The following is an 18,573-nucleotide window of genomic DNA, read 5'->3' as shown; positions in this document are numbered from 1 at the left end:
GTTAGACACACATTTAAAGTGATGTGTGGTTTGGCCCCAAGAAAGGCAATATGACCTCACTTGGGCTATTTTTTTTTTTTTTATCCAACAGAAAAATAATTGTGTAAGCCATGAGCAAAACAAGCAGGTGCCGTCTTTATCTGGCCACCCAACAACTGCAGCCTGTGAGAGAAGCATTGCTGTAACACTCCAGCGCCCTGACCCAGAACAGATCCACCAGACCTTGCTGGCTGCTATCCGCTCTGGAGAAGCTGCTGCCAAATTGAGAAGGGTAAGCCTCCCCCCCCCCCCCGCATGCACACACTCATCATTAAATCAATAACAATGGATTTACAGTGCTTATTTCAAAATCACCACAGCAATCAGCACGGGCATCAATCACGATGAGAGAAAGAGAGAGTCTCGTGAGTGTGTGATTTCTGAATAGTGCCAATAGGAGATCTGTGAGCTGAATGCAAACTCTGCTGACCTTGATTCAGCTGAAGGAAAGACAACATAAAACATAAATTTTTAAGTACACGTTTGGCATATAATGTATGGAGTAAGTAACACCTCCATTAACAGCTGTTAGGAAGAGGCTGAAGAGACCAAGTCCCTGTTTACCTCTCTCCAGTGTTTGAAAATTCCTTGTTGGTGCTCAGCTTCCTCATCTCAAATCTCAAAAGGTTTTTTAATCAGTTACTGTGGTTCATGCACTAGTAACCTCATGATGCACTTTATGTGGGGCTGCCCTTGCTCCTGGTTCGGAAGCTGCAGCTAGTGCAGAATGCAACCGCTAGGGTGCTCAGTGAAACACCCAGCCATGTTTGCCTGTGTTAAAAGAACTGGAGTGGCTGCTTATTAGCTACCGAGCCATGTTCAAGGTTATGTTATTGATATACAAAACCCTAAACAACTTGGGATCAGGATACCTAGCAGACCACTTTCCCATTATATATACCAGCCAACTTTTGAGATCTTCAGAGGAGGCCTTGCTGGTTGTTCCATGACCAACAGAATGTCACCACATAATATCTCGAAGAGGGGCCTTCTCAGTGACAGCACCCAACCTCTGGAACACCCACCCCCCAACCTCTGGAACACCCACCCCCCATACAGTTCAGGAGGCAGAAAATGTGGTATGTTTTAAGCACCTCCTGAAAATGCACTTGTAATTAATTGGAATTCATAATGTGCTGTCCCATCTTACTATTCCTTATATTGCTTTGTGTCATTATTGTAGTTGAAATTGTTTTTAGTAGTTATTTAAATGTATTTTTTAAAAATAGTTATATGTAAACCACTTAGAGATTTTGTTATATCGAGTGATATAGAAATATAAGAAAGAAAGAAAGTCATGGTAACAAAGGGTATCTTAAGGTTTTCCAGACCAAACTGTGTGTGTGCCTGTATATATAGATATTTATCTCCTTCCTTCTCTCCTTTCCTTCTTTCTGTGCTCTGCAAACATTAACCAACAGTCAGATTACTGTCTGTTTCTGCTGTCTCCATGACTCCTTCCATACTTTTCTGTATATTTTTATTTATTTATTTATTTATTTATTTATTTCTATACCGCCCAATAGCCGAAGCTCTCTGGGCGGTTCACAAAAACTAAAACCAAACAACACACAATAAAACAATTTAAAATATATAGAACATTAAAACCACAATATAACAATACAACCACAATAAAACCTAGCAGCAATACAGGAGTTTAAAATACAGATTTAAAACAGCAAAGATAAAAATTTAGAAAGCTAAAGTATAGTCAGCATAACTTCTCCCACTTCTGTTTATCCATGCCTCTTCCTCCTCCCATCCTCCTTCATTTCCTTTCCCAATATCTATGTCTTTAACTATGGCCTTTCATAAACCATCCTGGCCTTGTACCTGCACATCCACCCTTCCATTACTCTCCCATATCCCTTCCATACTGCTGATGGGTCAATCCCCGTTTGCTTCCCCAGTCCCATTTTATCTATTTTAGGCTTCTAGCTCAGTGTACTGACATTCCTGCCCCAAGTTATACCTTCTTCAGCCTCCACCTGTTGAAACTGAAAAAACCCTCAGGACATCTGCCTCCACATGGTCAATAGTCCTCACTGACACAAAGTTTCAGCCCTTTTACTCTCAGGGTTAAAGAGACTCCCAATATGCCTAATTGGTTCCCTTTACCTAATTTAGGAGAAGTAACCAGGAAATAGATTTTCTGATGGTAGTGCAATAAGACAAAGTAACACATGGGATTTTGTAGTTAAAAACAAACAAATGAAATTTATAAAATACAAAAAGATTGTATGTATATATAAAATCAATAAATCAGTCAGTCAATACTTGGCCCTAACCTACCTCCTCTACCCTTCTAAATCCTGTTTCCAAACCCCCACTAACCAGATGTAGACTCTTCAATCCCTAGGGCACTATCTAACTAACTAACCCTCAGTTCTCTCCTTTTAAAACCTCAGAATCCTCAGAGCATCCAAACCCCAGCCACCTTTCACTCACTCTCTAACACTCTATTAACCCTATCTTACCTGGGTCACATTTAACAATGCAAGCACATACATTAATATAACAGGCATATTTTACAGTGCCCTTATAAAACTCAACTGGTTAGTAAGGCAGAGAGATTCTGGCTCTCCATCTCGGCTATGCCGGCTCAAGAGATCTGAGTTGATGTCCTCAAGCTCACTGGTCTCCTTCCAAATGTCATTTGGAAGAAGAAAAATGGCCCTAATTTGGTTGAGTCTTATGCAAGCGTGAAAGGTTTGTAGGGACATCATGTGCTGAAGAAGAGAAAAAGAATCCTCAAGGAAGTGCTGATATTTTGTGTGTGTGCGCAAGTTCAAGTGAGGGAGAGAGCCAGTTAGCTAAGCAAATTGCACAAAACCCAAAAGCATTTAAATATTTTTCATTCTAGTCTTGGTCAGTAATCACGGCTCAGGCAGGGCTGTTCAACCCCCCACCTCGGGGCTGTTTGTTTAAAAGGAGCCCTTCCCCTACCCTTAGTCAGTCAGTCACATGGACTGGCCAAGGGCTTACAACGAGACTCTTCCTAAACTTTAGCTCCATTGGGTTGGGGGAACTCTGGGTGTTTTGTCAGACAAGCTTAGGGGTTGCACAGCTTCCTTGCACCCAAGACTTGGGAGTTTCCCTGATCCGAGTCCTTTGGGCTAGGTCAGGATTTTCACAGTTCTCTTCAGCTATGAAAAACCTACCTTTGTGGTTTTTTGCGTGCTTCCTTCTGATGTCCAGGGCTGCTGCTGCTGCTGTTATATTTATTTATATCCCGCCTTTCCCCCAATACTGGGATTCAGTGCAGCTTTACATTAAACACTTATACAGATAAAACATAGAAATATACACAAGTTAAAAATATAATTAAATCATCAATAATATTAAAATTGTATAAAATATAAAAATTTTAAAAGACAACAAGAAATGTAAACCACAGTATTCATCCATCATATTCTCACAGGTCCAGACTAGGTATCCCCAAAGGCCTGCAGGAACAAAAAAGTTTTTGCCTGCCTGCAAAAACATACCAAGGAGGGTGCCACTCCTGCCTCTCTGGGAAGGGAGTTCCCGAGCCTTGGGGCATCCACTGAAAAGGCCCTCTCCTGTGTTCCCACCAGACGAGCCTGTGATGGTGGCGGGACCACGAGAAGGGCCTTTCCTGAAGATCTCGGGGCAGGAGCAGGCTCATAGGGGAGAATACAGTCTTTCAGACAACCTGGACCCAAGTTGTATAGGGCTTTATAGGTCATGACCAGCACTTTGAATTGTGCCCAGAAACAGACTGGGAGCCAGTGAAGCTGTTTTAACAGGGGTGTTGTATGCTCCCTGTAGCCAGCCCCAGTCAACAGTCTGGCAGCAGCTCTTTGAACCAGATGAAGTTTCTGAAAACTTTTCAGAAGCAGCCCCACATAGAGCGCGTTATAGTAATCCAAACGGGATGTAACTAAGGCATGTGTCACTGTGGCCAAGTCAGACATTTCAAGGAACGGGCACAGCTGGAGCACTAGCTTTAACTGTGCAAATGCACTCCTGGCCACCGCTGAAACCTGGGCATCCAGGCTCAGGGCTGGATCCAGAAGTACGCCCAAGCTGCGAACCTGTGTCTTCAGGGGGAGTGTAACCCCATCTAGCACAAGCTGGGTCCCTATTCCCTGATCTACCTTTGGACTGACAGGGAGCACCTCTGTCTTGTCTGGATTAAGCTTCAATTTGTTTGCCCTCATCCAGTCCATTACTGCTGACAGACACTGATTTAGCACCGCAACAGCTTCCTTGGAATTAGATGGAAAGGAAAAGTAGAGCTGGGTGTCAACAGTGTACTAGTGACACTGAACCCCAAAACTCCAGACAACCTCTCTCAGTGGTTTCATGTATATGTTAGAAAGCATGGGGGACAAAGCAGAACCAGCCAATGGCCAGGGAGTCGAACAGGAGTCCCCCAGCACCAGCTTCTGGGTCCATCCCTCCAGGAAGGAATGGAGCCACTGTAAGTCCCATCCCAGTGAGGCGGCCCAGAAGGATACCATGGTTGATAGTATCGAAAGCCGCTGCGAGGTCTAGCAGAACCAACAGGGACACACTCCCCCTGTCTAGTTCCTGGCATAGGTTTTCTGCCAAGGCGACCAAAGCTGTTTCCGTCCCATAACTGGGTCTGAAGCCAGATTGAAATGGGTCTAGATAATGTGTCTCATCCAGGAATCCCTGGAGTTGGGAGGCCACCACGCGCTCCGATATCTTGCCCAGAAATGGAATATTGGAGACTCACTGATAATTATCCAATATGGTGGGGTTCAGGGAGGGCTTTTTTAATAGAGGACTCACCACTGCCTCCTTCAGGCAGGCTGGAACTCTGCCTTGATTAAGGGAAGCATTAACCTATAGGTGAAATGTGAAGAATCACCTCCCAAATGCACGAGGAACCTGGTAAAATAGAAGTGCATGTTGAAAATGATGAAAGTGAGAATGGAACAAGTAATGTAGGCAGTACTGACATACCTAGATCCATTTTGTTTTGTATAGAAGGCGTTTCAAGTTTTATATAGAAGGCGTTTCAGTTCTATTCAATTTAGGAAAACAGATTTTTTTTAATGTAGCATGACGATGACTGCACTTATTCACTTTCTAACAATATGAGGAAGTGAAGCTGGAGTGAAGAAAAGTGTGGCATCAAAGTTATTTTTAAGCCTCTTGTGAAGATGAAGTCAGACAGTGTCTATAAAATGTTGCTTCAACTTTTAAAATAAGGCATATTACATGGGGGAGAATTAAACACTAACGGCAGCGGAGCAGAAGTTTACCAGATTCATTTGTGTGTGAAGAGCAAGGGAAAGGACATTTAACTCCTATTTGAATGGTGAAGTTGGGCTAATGCCGCTTTGTGCTATTAAATTGGGTAAAAGGTCAGTCAGGTGCTCTTGGCACCCGACAAGCATTCAAGAAGCAAGGCAAAAATTGCTACTACAGTCAGCCAAGCATTTTTTTTTTCTTTAATAACTTGTTAGGGTGCAGAGCCAGACTCTGTGGCCTTTTGTGCTGCAGTTTTATTCCCGTTGAATAAAGCCTGCAGTAATTGCTAACCAAATGGGTCAAATGAGGTTGGGGTTTGAAACCATTTCTCTCCCCAGAATATTTCCATCATATATGACTAAACCCTGTTAGTTTTCTTGGGATCACATCTTAACCCACTGCTTCTTTAAAAATAAAAATGCATACCTAATGCATAGGCCCAGTGTATCGTCCACAACATGCATGGGCAGACTTATTTTATTTGTGGAATTTAATAAAATCTCTCAGCAATTTTAAAATCTCTTCAGGCTTGCAGGATCTGCTTTCTTTTATTAGAACCCTCAGGTCCACTACACTGAGGCAAGTATAAAAATGGTTTTGGGAAAGGACAGCATGAAGTACAAAATGGTAGCTCAGGGTAAAATCCAACGTAAGTCCTACTTAGAGTAGACCCATTGAAATTAATGGCATTTAGTTTGTAATGATTAACTATTCATTTTAATGGGTCTACTTTAAGTAGGGCTTCTGTTGGATTTTACCCAAAAGGTGTAGAGCCCAATTACCTTCTGTCCCCCTCCCCTCCACAGTGAGCCATACAAATACACCTGTACTGTATTTACAGGTACAAAACATACATCTGAGTAACTACAGATGAGGAATTCAAATTTAGAAAACGGGGTGTTTTTTGACATTGTTAAATAATTGGGAGTCAGAACCACTGCAAATAATTGGCTGTCTAGCCGCAAATGCAGAGCAGGGGAAGTGCGGAGGGAACGATCCCCTCCGTGCTTTTCCTGCCCTGCATTGGATAGGCATTCGCCTATTGGATTGCGCCTGAATATATTCTTCTCTCTTTCAGGTTGGACCTCCATCAAATACTGTTGCCATCAATGGAAGATCCAGTCTGAGTTCTTCGGTGTCCGTAGAAGCAAGATACAGTAATCACTAGGACTTCATATCAAATACTTTGCACTTTAATCACCGCATAGACCTACTGCATCAATTTACTTCATGGTTAACTGCATTATTACTGAAGACTATGCATAAATGCAGGGTTGTATTGATATATATTGTCAAATGAAGCATAGAAACTTCATGGGATGCCTCAAAGAATTCTTAGACTTTATAATTTATAGCAATTTTTTGCCTTTTCTCTTTAAAGCTGAAAATGCTGCTTCAGAACCTATAACATGGCACAGAAGAGTTTCATTGTTTTGCTGCCATGATAATCATATATGTTGATTTTCCACTTAATCCATAATAAATTATGTGTAGCAACATGCTGTACAATGCTAATGTATGACATTCTTAATCTTTCTAACTGCCTCATAATTATGTTCAAATGTATTTTATGAGTTTTAGGTATAGTTCTGCCACCTGTTGCCTTGATTTTTACATTGGAAATTAATTACTGCACTTAGCAGAGCATTCTCTAGAATTGGAATTGGTCTAGTTTTCATTTACTAAAAATATAGGGTGAGATCCATCCAAAGTTACACATTTCTAAATCCCATTGATTGATTGCCTTCTTATTGAAATCAGCAGGACTTAAAAGCGCTTAACTTTGGCTGGATCATGCCTGTTTGAGATTAGCCTTCGTTAGTGTGTATCTTCTAGCACCAAAATGAAGAAATAAAACAGGAAGTCTCTGGTAACTAGGTTGGTAACAGAGATATGTGTGTTTTCTTAGATACGTTATTTTTGTAGTCTTAGAGCACACCACAAAATGCCTTACTGCCACAACATGTTAACAACAGCAGAACTGGTGAAATCACAGCTGTTTTCCAAAAGCAGCAGCTGAATAGCACATCAGGAGTGCCCTGGCAGCTTTTGTTCCGGGTAAATATCTGAGAGCAGATGCACACAACCTAACATTACCTTACCTAGATTTCAGTGTGGATTTTACTGTCCTATGCTGAACTCCAGTAGTTTGCCCATCACCGTCCTGCTGCAAGTTTGACATCTGAACAAAAATTGTAGAGGGATGTATTGGCTAGGGCAGAGACAAATGGTATATAGGATCTACAGCTCAAGCATCTGGGAATGTGTTAGCTCTCAAGTAGCATTTAAGAGTTAAGACAGCTCTGGGCTTCAGTGAAGATTCCAGAATCTTATTTGGAAGTTGACATAAACTCAAGAAGAGTAAGGAAAGTGAGCTGTTGATCAGGTACAGCTTGAGGTATCCTCAAGAGAGAGCAGCATTAGCATGGAATAAGCCAAAATTAATTGAATCAGACTGCGAATATATAAAGGAATTAAAGTAGCTGAATGCAGAATTCTGTGCATAGGATTTTCTCTAATATTCATAAAAGCAGTATCTTATTTTGTTTTGTTGTCACATAACTTTTAAAATATTTCTTTGAAATCCAGGAAATTAAAGGCAGGGGATTAAAAAACCCTCGAACATCACTTTTTGTAAGTAGGTAAAGAGGTGGTGATGATTTCTACATTATAAAACCTGTTTTAATGACACTTCAAGCGATACGATGTCAATGAAGTAATTTTACCAGTGTATAAAATTCTGTTGCTGTAGAATTTAATAATTGCTACTGAAATAGGCATGTAAGATTGAGCAGCACTGAAGAGACAGCAAAATCTGTAGAAACAGCTGTGACCCCTCTTTGTTCATGTTTTCCTGTCAAATTAACATTGCATTTGTATGACAAAACCTATTTGTGATCCTAGCTCTGATCAAACAACTGAACTGTAGATATATGATGCAAATACTGGGATATTTGCAATGTTCTTAAATGATTCATGTTTTTGTTAAATAAAAGTAATTGTATTTAGATTTATTCTTAATAATGATTGCATTAGCATTGAAACGTTCTTGTCAGTTTCCCCCCTCCACAAAATCAAATAACTACTTTTTTGTAAGATGTGGGTTACTTTTCAACAATGTTATTCTCCAAATACTCTGCACAGTGATTTGCATCAAGATAGGTTGATCCATGTAGGGGAATGGTGAACATGTGGTTAATTCAGTGCTGAGAGAATAAATGGTAAATATTGCAATCAGAAAAAGACCTTTCTCCACTTGAGACCTTGGAGAGTCACTGACAGTCAGAGTAGACGATAGTCTCAGCTGGTATAAGGCAGATTCCTGTGGTTAGGTGCCTCAACTGTGGTCTTGAAGTAAGACGTCTTTTTAATGAAAAGTGCTGGTGGTGCTGGTGGTGGTGAAGTGCTGAATTCTCAGCATGAGCTGTAGTAACTCATGCACTTACAAACCCAAGCTCTAATTACATCATATACACTACTGTCTGTCCCCATGCATGTTTACTCAGAAGTAAATCCCACTGAGTTTAGTAGGCTTACCCACGTACATAAGTGTGTGTGTGTGTGTGTGTATCCCTACCAAACATGTATATCTATAGTGGAGGTGGGCAACTTGTGGTCCTCCAGATGTTGTTGGCTGCAACTCCCAGCAGCCCTACCCAGCAGAGCCAATGGATGATAGGAGTTACAGTCTGACAACAACTGGAGAACCGCACGTTTCCTGATATATAGAATTGTGCTATGAAGCAACTCGTCTCATGCAAGTGTACATAGAATTGCAGCTATAAACTCTTTGGCAGCTAGTCATTGTACATGTGACTTTTTAAATCTCAGTTTTCTGTCAAGTAATGGCACTTTGCCAAATACTTGTAAAGTTCTCACCACACGATTATAGTTCAATTTCCATGGGTGGAGATACTCAGTTGCTTGACCTTTTGTGGCATGATTCCCATGGTGTTAATTTTTGAGTGGAGAAAAAATCTCATGCTCTGCAGTTGCTTACCTTGCTGCTGCTGCTTCGTCATATTCTTTTGCTTACATGTTTATGTGCACTAATAAAATGAAAAACTGGTCTTGATATTGCATAATGCAAATAGAAATGATATTTTTTTAAAAGATGGATGGGTCCAAAATATTATAATGTGCTAAAGTGTTCTTAATCAGGGGATATGAAGAACATTGGAAGGAGAAACGTTGGCAATGACTCTCCAGGGTCTCAGTCAGAAGTCTCTCCCATAACCTGCTACTTTAGATTCCTTAACTGGCCTGGAGATGCATGCCAGGGATTGAACTTGAGATCTTCTGTGGAAATCATACATCTTACTACTGTGCTATGGCCCCTCTCAGGTGATGTTGAAAATGGCACTGACAAGGTTAGCACCATGCAGGCACATGGCTGTCGACAGACCAGCAGTGTGCCACATGTTATCAGCCCATGCCTGTGACTATGAAATCATGAACTACTCAGCCCGAGAAGGCCTCCACATGGATACTGAAGGTCCCAGAATCATAAAACTGGAGGCCTCCACAACCAAACTAGAGACTATCCTAGACGGTTCAATCCAGGGGTGGACGGACCGATACACCAACAAAATCCCAGTCACTGGCACCCCACACAAAATTCATACATGCAAAACCAGAGGTTGCCTGCACTTCACTAGGTGATACCTGTGCTAAGCTAAGCTGTCATGATAGAGTATATCTGGCATCTCATCTGTGGTTGATGGTCTACTGCAGGGATGAGCAGAAAGCAGATCTCTAGATGCTTTGGCCATCCTGGCAGAGGCTTCTGGGAGTTGGCTCAAACATCTGGAGATCTACCTTCTGCCTACCGCTGCTCTACTGAATAGCCAGCTGGGACAAGTTAGGCCAATATTGACCCACTCGCCATGTCTATCCACGTATGGATGAAATCCTGGTATGTGTACAATAAATTGAAGAGAGCTGTTTTGTTAACAGTTTATTTGCTGTTTTACTTTAACAAGCTATTTTTCCTTTCCATTGGCACTGGCCCATGGTAGTTTGTTTTTCATTATATTCAACATACACTGGGATACTTTTACTAAAGGTACAAAAGTACTTCAAAATTTCAAAATCTGTTGAATGTTCATGATTAATAGCATCAGATTATTTGTCTGCCTCCAGTGTTGATATGCCATTTTAAAATATTCTTATTGTGGTTCATAAACCAGTTCATATACAATTTTATCTCCCCGCCCCCAATAAAATGGTAAAACTTCTATGGAAAACAATGTATGACAAATTCAGAGCAAACAACAGTTAAAAAAATACTTCCTGTAAATCCTCAAAGGAATTAAAAAAATATTTTCACCTGTCTCTGGAAAGACATGTGAATGGCAATTAACCTCTTGGAGCTGAGTATTCCAAAGCCACAACCAAAAAGGCCCCACTCTAGGTGAAAACCAATCTTGGTTCTTGAAAAGATGGTGCCAGTAGCAAAGCCTCGTCGGCTATCTTTAAAGCCCCAGGTGGGTTCATACGGAAGAAGGTCGTGCTGCCTGAGACTACTACGTGGGCATCTAATAACAGAAGAACATTATAAATATACAATTTTGCCGTTAAGCCATGGATGTGTAATAAGCTGAGAACAGCACATTAAAAATTCTCTCAGTTGTCTGAGCTAAAATACAAAAATAGTACAGGATTCTGCTTCTACATTTTGACACAATTAGGGAAAGAGGCACAGCAGGGAGAAGAAGCCTTGTATTTCCTAAGAACTAAATTTGGATTTCCCTTTCATATTTGAATCTCACCATTGAATGAAATGCTAAACAATGAGGGCATATTCAAAGGATGCTGAATCACTGTAAAGTGTGAAGTTCCCCCAGATGGTTTACAGTTTCTAATCACAGATGTCCTGTCTAATTGCTTTCATCCATTAATGAAATGTTGCTGGCTATGAGTCTGGGAATGGACATGAGTGTTGCCACTGTCAATGAAGATATAATACTCTATACTGTCCCAGAACATCAGCTGGAAATATTTACCCATGAGTTTCATGAAGGCAGACTAGTTTGCAAAATCCCGTGCTATGATAAGTTAAAGCTTTGTGTCCTTTTCACACATGGCTGTGCCGTAAGAGGGGGCATTTGCTGAAGCCCAGAGACTGAATGGGAGGGTGCGTCATGCAAGGAACCCTCCGCTCTCACTTTCTATGGAGTGCACAGGAACTTACGAAACTGCCTGCTGTCAGGTCAGACTACGTGGGTATCGGTCCCAATATTGTCTTTTCCAGCCTTTCCCAAGCCTGGTGCCCTCCAGATGTTTTGGATTTCAGCTCCCATCAGCTTCAGCCAGCATGGTCTACTCAGAAGGAAGTCCTAAAGAGTTGAGCTAAGTGTGCATAAGGTTGCAGCCTTATTTGCTGCACTTTTGCAAATAAATGCATAAAACATATACCTCATCAAACTGTTTTATGCTTGCACATATCTCTGTGAATCATTTGTAGCATGTGTAGAGACTGAAAACGGGGAAAACACAACTTTGTTAGTTATTCTCCTTGTTGGTGATTTTTAGATACACCCTTGGAGACTAGGCAAGTGCACATAAGCATTTGAACCTGCCAGGTCATTGCTCCATCAAGTCCAAAATTGTCTGCTCCCGTCAGAATTTCTGGCAGAGCAATTTCCCATAAATTTTTATCTGATACTTTAAATGGCAATACCAAGAACTGAATCTGGGATCTTCTGCATGCAAATCCTATGTACTACCACTATGCTATTGCTATTGCTATTGCCATTGCTACTAGGGATGAGAGAACCAGGGATGTTCAAGCTTGCCCCAGTTCTCTGAACTTCACGTTGAAGATTGGTTCGGCTCACTTACATTTTCATTTCTGATCTGCTTTTCAGTTTGTTTGAATAGGAAAAGTACACATTTTGAACAGAAAAAGTGCTATTTACATACAGTACACAGTTGGAAGACTGTGTCCAGTTCAGGTCACCACACCTAAAAAAAGATATTGTAGAGCTGGAAAAAGTGCAGAAAAGGGCAACTAAGGATGCATGTTTAGACAGCATGGCTGGCTGGGGCATGCTGGGAGTTGTAGGCCTTTTCTCTGTCTAAACATGCACAGGATTGTGCCCCAAAATGATCAAGGGGCTGGAGCATCTCCCCTATGAGAGAAGGTTGCAACAGCCGGGATTGTTTCACTTGGAAAAAAGGATAAGGGGAGACATGACAGAGGTCTACAAAACTATGCCTGGTGTGGAGAATGTGGATAGGGAGATATTTTTCTCCCTTTCTCAAAATGCTAGAATCCGGGGTCATCCTATGAAGCTGGTTGGTGGGAGATTCAGGTCAGATAAAAGGAAGTACTTCTTCACACAGCACATAGTTAAACTATGGAATTCGCTACCATGGGATATAGTGATGGCCCCCAGTTTGGAAGGCTTTAAAAGGGGATTAGTCAAATTCATGGAGGATAAAGCTATCAGTGGCTACTCATCATGATGGCTGTATGCTACCTCCAGAACCAGAGGCAGTGAGCACCAGTTGCTAGGGGACATGGGTGGGAGAGTGCTGTTGCACTCATATCCTGCTTGTGGGTTCCCGTTCAACAGCTGGTTGGCCACTGTGTAAACAGAATGCTGCACTAGATGGACCCTTGGTCTGATCCAGCAGGGCTCTTCTTATGTTCTTACATGCATTTTTCAAAAGTGGATTTTTCAAAAGTGTGCATTTTTCCACCATTGACTAAAGCATGAACATGTGTTTTTTTTTAAATGCACATTTCAAAGTGCACATATCTGGAATGTGAATGTAAGTTCAGGAATGTCCAAATGTGGTTTTTTTTTTTTAAATGTGCTCCCGTTCATCTTCAGGGTTGCAAATGGGGCAAGTTCAGTTGATTTGTAGACTGAAACTAAATTCTCGTATGTCCCTGTTTGCTAATCCCATCTCAGATCTGTCCCATCTACTTCACAAACACTTGCCTGCTTACATTGTTTTCACCTTGCACCAATTGTCTCCAGTGCAAATCTTTTCCCGATTGCTAAGGAATTTGGCACATTTTCCAAATGCTCCTGCTTATGAGCAAGAGCCCAGCACACATATGAAAGCACAGAATGAGAACTGAGTGGTTTGCTCTGTTGCAGAGTAATATTCCAAATCTGATGGGTCATGTGGATATAAAGGGTATGTGTATATCTTCCAGAGGTGTTGTTTTCAGATTTTTTTCAAGACTGAAAAATCTAGCAGAATGGGTTCGTGTTCATGGTTGCATTTATTTTGGTGTTGTTATTCAGAGATCTTCCTGTGTGGGTGGCTGAATGTGGGAACATTGGATTTTCCACTGTGACAGCCAGTGCAGGCAAAATGTTATATGAAAAACTGTACTGCTATTGTGGTGTGCAAAGCACAATCCTCTGGACTTTTTTTTTTAAATCTTCATCAACTCTTGCTGTACCTTTGTGCTCTAGCTGCTTACTTTCCAATATGAGACACATATCCACTACAGTTTAATTAAGAACTTTTACTATAATAAGCCAATTGGAACAGATGTAAAATAAGCTTTAAAAAACATTTTAATCCACTGACTGGCCTGTCCATGCCTTCAAATTTGGGAAGTAGTTGAGCAGTTCCCTACTGATAAAAGAGCAGATGCATATGAGAGTCAGTGGCTTTTGTGTCTATTGTGACTTTAAATCATTGCTTTTTAGGCTGAACCACAGTAGTGTATGATTTTTCAAAATGCCAAATAGAATTTGCTTTTTGCACAGATCACCATCTTTGTCGTTTCATCCAGTAAAATCTAATTAGTGATACACACACGCGCGTGCAGACACCCCCCCCCTCATTTTTCAGACTCTGCAGAGCCCAAATTCAGAACGGTGTAGTTCATAAGAAGGTGATATATTGATAATTTGAGACTCAGCCTGAACAGTCAGGTAAACAAGTTTTTAAAGTGTACTGTATAATAACCAATTAAAATAAAAACAGATATAGCATAGCAAATGGGAAAGCTTTGACACTCTCCTGGCTTAACACCGACCACCAAAAGTCAGCTATAATAATAGGATTATAATGAGCTGCCTTACAGCAGCAGGGACCATAGCTCAGTGGTACAGTATATGCTCTGCATTCAGAATGTCCCCGGTTCAATTTCTCACATGTCCAGTTAAAGGCTTTCAGGCATCAGATGATGGGGGAAGTGGGGAGACACTCTGTCTGAGACCCTGAAATACTGTTGCCAGTCAGAGCAGAGTCGGTACTGGGTTAGATGATATGGTGGGATCAACCCTTCACTAGAGTATCCCACCAATATGTGGCCACCAAATCTTTTCATAGGGACTTCTTTTGCACAGAAATCTACACACCGCCCCCTTTTTGCTCCCGTCTGCTCTAACCAGGCAACCTTTGACAGCTCCTTTGACAGCTGTCAAACTCAGCCACAGTTACTGTGAATAGGAGAGAAAGGGGGGGGGGCTTGTACATCTCAATGAAGAAGACATGCTGGGGATTCAGGCAAGTGCGGATTTGAAGCCAGACACCCCCAAACGTTGGGTCAAATACTTAAAACCCTGTGGGTCATCCTGCTTGGGGGTGATCTAGATCGCTTTCCCTCACCTGTCAACTGTCAAAGGCCTGGCAAATCAGCCTATTTGACAGCTGAAACATACAAGATACCCAGACAAGACATGCATATATTTTTTTGACAGTTGGAGTTGCACAGCTCTGCAACTCTGAAAAATTGATCCAAAATAGTAATTAAAAAATACGGCGCATTTGCGCACATTCCCAGGGCTGGACGAAAAAAATTATTTGGCCCCATTTTTGCACAAATGTTGGCCTGAAAGAATAATTTTTACAAAAGTGTTAGTGAATGAGTGACAGCCCCTCCAAAGTGCTGCTTGGGCACCATTGTACCCTTGTTCACAGATGAGATCACTTGGCAAGGGCAGCAGGAGTTTCTGCTGCTCTTGCTGAATGGGTCACTCAGCGATGCCTTGCAACCTCTAAAACAAGTTATGGGTAGTTAGGGTGGCTTATTGCCCTTGAACAAGCCACCCTACAAGAATAATTCTGGGTTTGCACCACATGACAACCTATTGTAGCTTTCACCCACGATAGGTGCAAACCCGGTCGCTGGAAACTTCTCCTCCAAGACATTTTAAACTGCCTGAAGCTTCTCTTCCTAAGCCACCATAACCAAGGCAACCTCAACTTAAGGCTCCATATACAGGAACAAAGCCAGGCCATCATTAATAATAATAATAATAATAATAATAATAACAACAACAACAAAACAACAACAACAAATAACCACTCTACTACACAAGGAGAATGGTCAGTTCTTCTGTAGAAGAAGGGAGCAGCCATAGAAACAACTGGAGAGCCATGAAGTTCATTGGGTGACCCTGGGGTAGTCACCCTCTCTCAGCCTAACCTACCTCACAGGGCTTTTATTAGATAACATGGGGGAGAGCCATGTGCACAGGTTTGAGATCCTTGTAGCATGGCTGGATCTAAATGTACTAAGTGTCTAAACATGCACTAAACTATGCATGTTTAGACAGAAAAAAGTCCTACAACTCCCTGCATCCCTCAATGAGCCATGCTGGCTGGAGGATGTTGGGAGTTGTAGGACTTTTTTTTCTGTCTAAACATGCATAGGATTGTGCCTACATTAACAACTTCTGAGCTGATTCAGCAGAGCTCTCTCTCTGATGACCACTGTGGTGGGAGTCACTGCAGTCCAGGAATGTCTTTGCCTGCCTTCTTCTCTCTTTCCCATTTACAGCAAAGGTGCTGTTTAGAAAGACAGTTGGAAATAGGATGCCCCATTTTGGGTTGCCTTCTTTTGTTACAGGCCACACGTGATTATGTCTCAAGAGAACCTCTCTCGCTCTCCTGGGTTATAGGGAGATACTTTTTTAAAAACCACAACAACTACATTTATTTATTTCATTTCATTTCTATACCACCCAATAGCCGAAGCTCTCTGGGTGGTTCACAAAAATTAAAACCACAAAGTGCAGCATAAAACAATATAAAATATGAAAGCTTAAAACCACAATATAACAGTACAACCACAATAAAACCTTGCAGCAATGCAGAGGTTTAAAATACAGATTTAAAACACCAGAGATAAAAGATTAGGAAGCTAAAATGCTAAAATACTGGGAGAATAAAAAGGTCTTCACCTGGTGCCGGAAGGAGTACAACATAGGCATCAGGCGAACCTCTCTAGGGAGCTCATTCCATGGTTGGTGTGCAGCAGAAAAGGCCCTCTTCCTGGTAGCCACCCACCTCACTTCCTTTGGCATGGGCTCCTGGAGAAGGACTGCTGAGGGATGATCTTAGGGTCTGGGCAGGCACATATGTGAGGAGACGATCCTTCAGGTAACCTGGCCCCAAGCCATTAAGAGCTTTGAATGTTAATACCTGCAATGTGATCTTTTTGGCCAGTCCCTGTTAGCAATCTTGCTGCCCTGTTTACAATCTTTTTCTTTGTAATCTAACCTGGCATATATCCAAGAGCAGGCCTTTTAAATGTTCTGCAAGTCCTGTTCCCTTGCTCCCTAAAACCTGAAATGCCCTCCCAGCTTGCAGACTGCCACATGGCTACCAGACAATTATCACGCTGGAAGTAAGAGTTTTCACACAGCGGGGAAAACTCCCCACTGCAATGACAGCTATGCTCTCATCCACCCCCATCCCTCAATTTCCCTCAGGAATTGACACAGAAAATCTCAGCGGCATCAAGTGATTCCATGTCCTCGATGACATAGTATCGATGGTGCATCAATGTGGGACTCGCTCACGCTCAGCCTCCTTTCCACACGCTGACATTTGGCACTTAAGTTATAAGAATTGCAACGTTTGTGCATTTGGATGGCTTGCAGCAGAGATCCTCTGTATGTTTCCTTGGAAGTTAAGTCCCTCAGGATTTAAAAAGGCTTTCTTCCATGTAAGTGTACATAGGATTTATATCCTCAGTGTCAGGAGGACCCTAGCGGCCTCTTTCAGTAGACCCCAATAGCCAACTCAAGACACAGAGGAAAGGATTCTTTTCAAGGCTTTAATCCTTTTACAACTTAATGACTCTTTCAGATCTAATCATCAGCGACTAAGGAAGGAACAGCAGAGCAGCCTATGTGCGGAGTAGGCAGTTGATCCCCGTTTGAGGGAGAGTCACGTGAAGACCCTGAACTTATGGGCTAAGGAGAGATCCTCCCTCTTTCCCTTGGGTCCATGGGAAGTGGCCATTGCTTGCACGCCAAACAGGTGCTACGTCTCCTTTCCGCACCCTCCATCGCTCCCTGTGTCTGCTTTGCGCATCTAGCAAGCCTCGTTCCCGCACTTTCTCACTGGTAGGATCACTATCTATCTCAGGAATGCCGGCAGGAAGAATCTCTGCCAGCTGCTGTGCCTGTGAGGGACGAGCTGGCTCCTCCCCCATGGCTTGCTGATCCTCCTCAGAATCAGAACTGCTCTGAGGTTCTATCGGCTCAGTTTCCACCCCTGACACTCAGTTACAAACCAACTTTTTATAGACTTCAATTTACAGAGCAATTATGTGCATGTTTACTCAGAAGTATGTCCCACCATGCTTGATGGGGCTTACTCCAAGGTAAACATCCATAGGATTGCAGCCTTACAAAACAATCCTATGCCTGTTACTCAGAAGTTCAAAGGGACTTGCTCCCCGGTAAGCATATATCAGTTTGCAGCCTTACAATGCAATCCAATGCAATTTAGCTTCACTGAATTCAGTGACGCTTACTCCCAGATAAATGGGTATAGGATTGCAGCCTTAATGTCATATGGAACATCTTGCAGGCTGCAATCCTAAACACACTTGCTCAAAGTAAGCTTCAATTAACATGTTGGGACTTACTTCTGAGTATACAGCATAGGACTGTGCTGTCAATGGGAAGGATGCTTATGACTGCTTTATTTGCCATAACTGTTGCTAAAATCCTACTAACCACTAAAGTCCATAGTTCCAGGAACAAAACACCAAGAAAGATTTTAAATTAGCTGATCTGGAATATGACCTGGATTTAATTCCCTCTGCCATACATTCATATCAATTTTTATATCAAAGGCCTATGCAACCTTCTCATCTTGTTGCTGTAAAGCTAGATGTTTTTACTTTTGCTTGCTGAAATGTAGCGATGGCCACCAATTTGGATGGCTTTAAAAGGGGATTAGAAAAATTCCTGGAGGAGAAGGCTATCAATGGCTACTAATCTTGATGGCTATGTGCTACTTCCAGTACCAGAAGCAGTGAGCCTAGGTACAGCAGTTGCTGGGGAACATGGT

At 42.0% G+C, this 18,573-nt stretch overlaps 1 protein-coding gene across 4 annotated transcripts in view; it reads left to right on the top strand.

The window, feature by feature from the left end:
* The window catches only part of COBLL1 (cordon-bleu WH2 repeat protein like 1), a 114,502-nt gene extending 105,128 nt beyond the window's left edge, over positions 1–9,374 (top strand). For all 4 annotated transcript variants that reach the window (XM_084811871.1, XM_084811879.1, XM_084811867.1 and 1 more), the window contains exons 14-15: positions 92–271; positions 6,365–9,374. In XM_084811871.1, coding sequence (XP_084667997.1) covers positions 92–271; positions 6,365–6,454 — 270 coding nt within the window. In that variant the 3' untranslated portion in view covers positions 6,455–9,374. The remainder of the gene's footprint in view (positions 1–91; positions 272–6,364) is intronic.
* The last annotated feature ends 9,199 nt before the right edge of the window (positions 9,375–18,573 follow it).

The sequence above is a fragment of the Heloderma suspectum genome, chromosome 1, assembly GCF_057233095.1.
Source record: "Heloderma suspectum isolate Gila_16-S chromosome 1, 16-S_ref, whole genome shotgun sequence".
Classification (NCBI taxonomy): domain Eukaryota; kingdom Metazoa; phylum Chordata; class Lepidosauria; order Squamata; family Helodermatidae; genus Heloderma; species Heloderma suspectum.
Note: the sequence above shows the minus strand (reverse complement) of the source record. Positions and strands in the feature narration are given on the sequence as shown.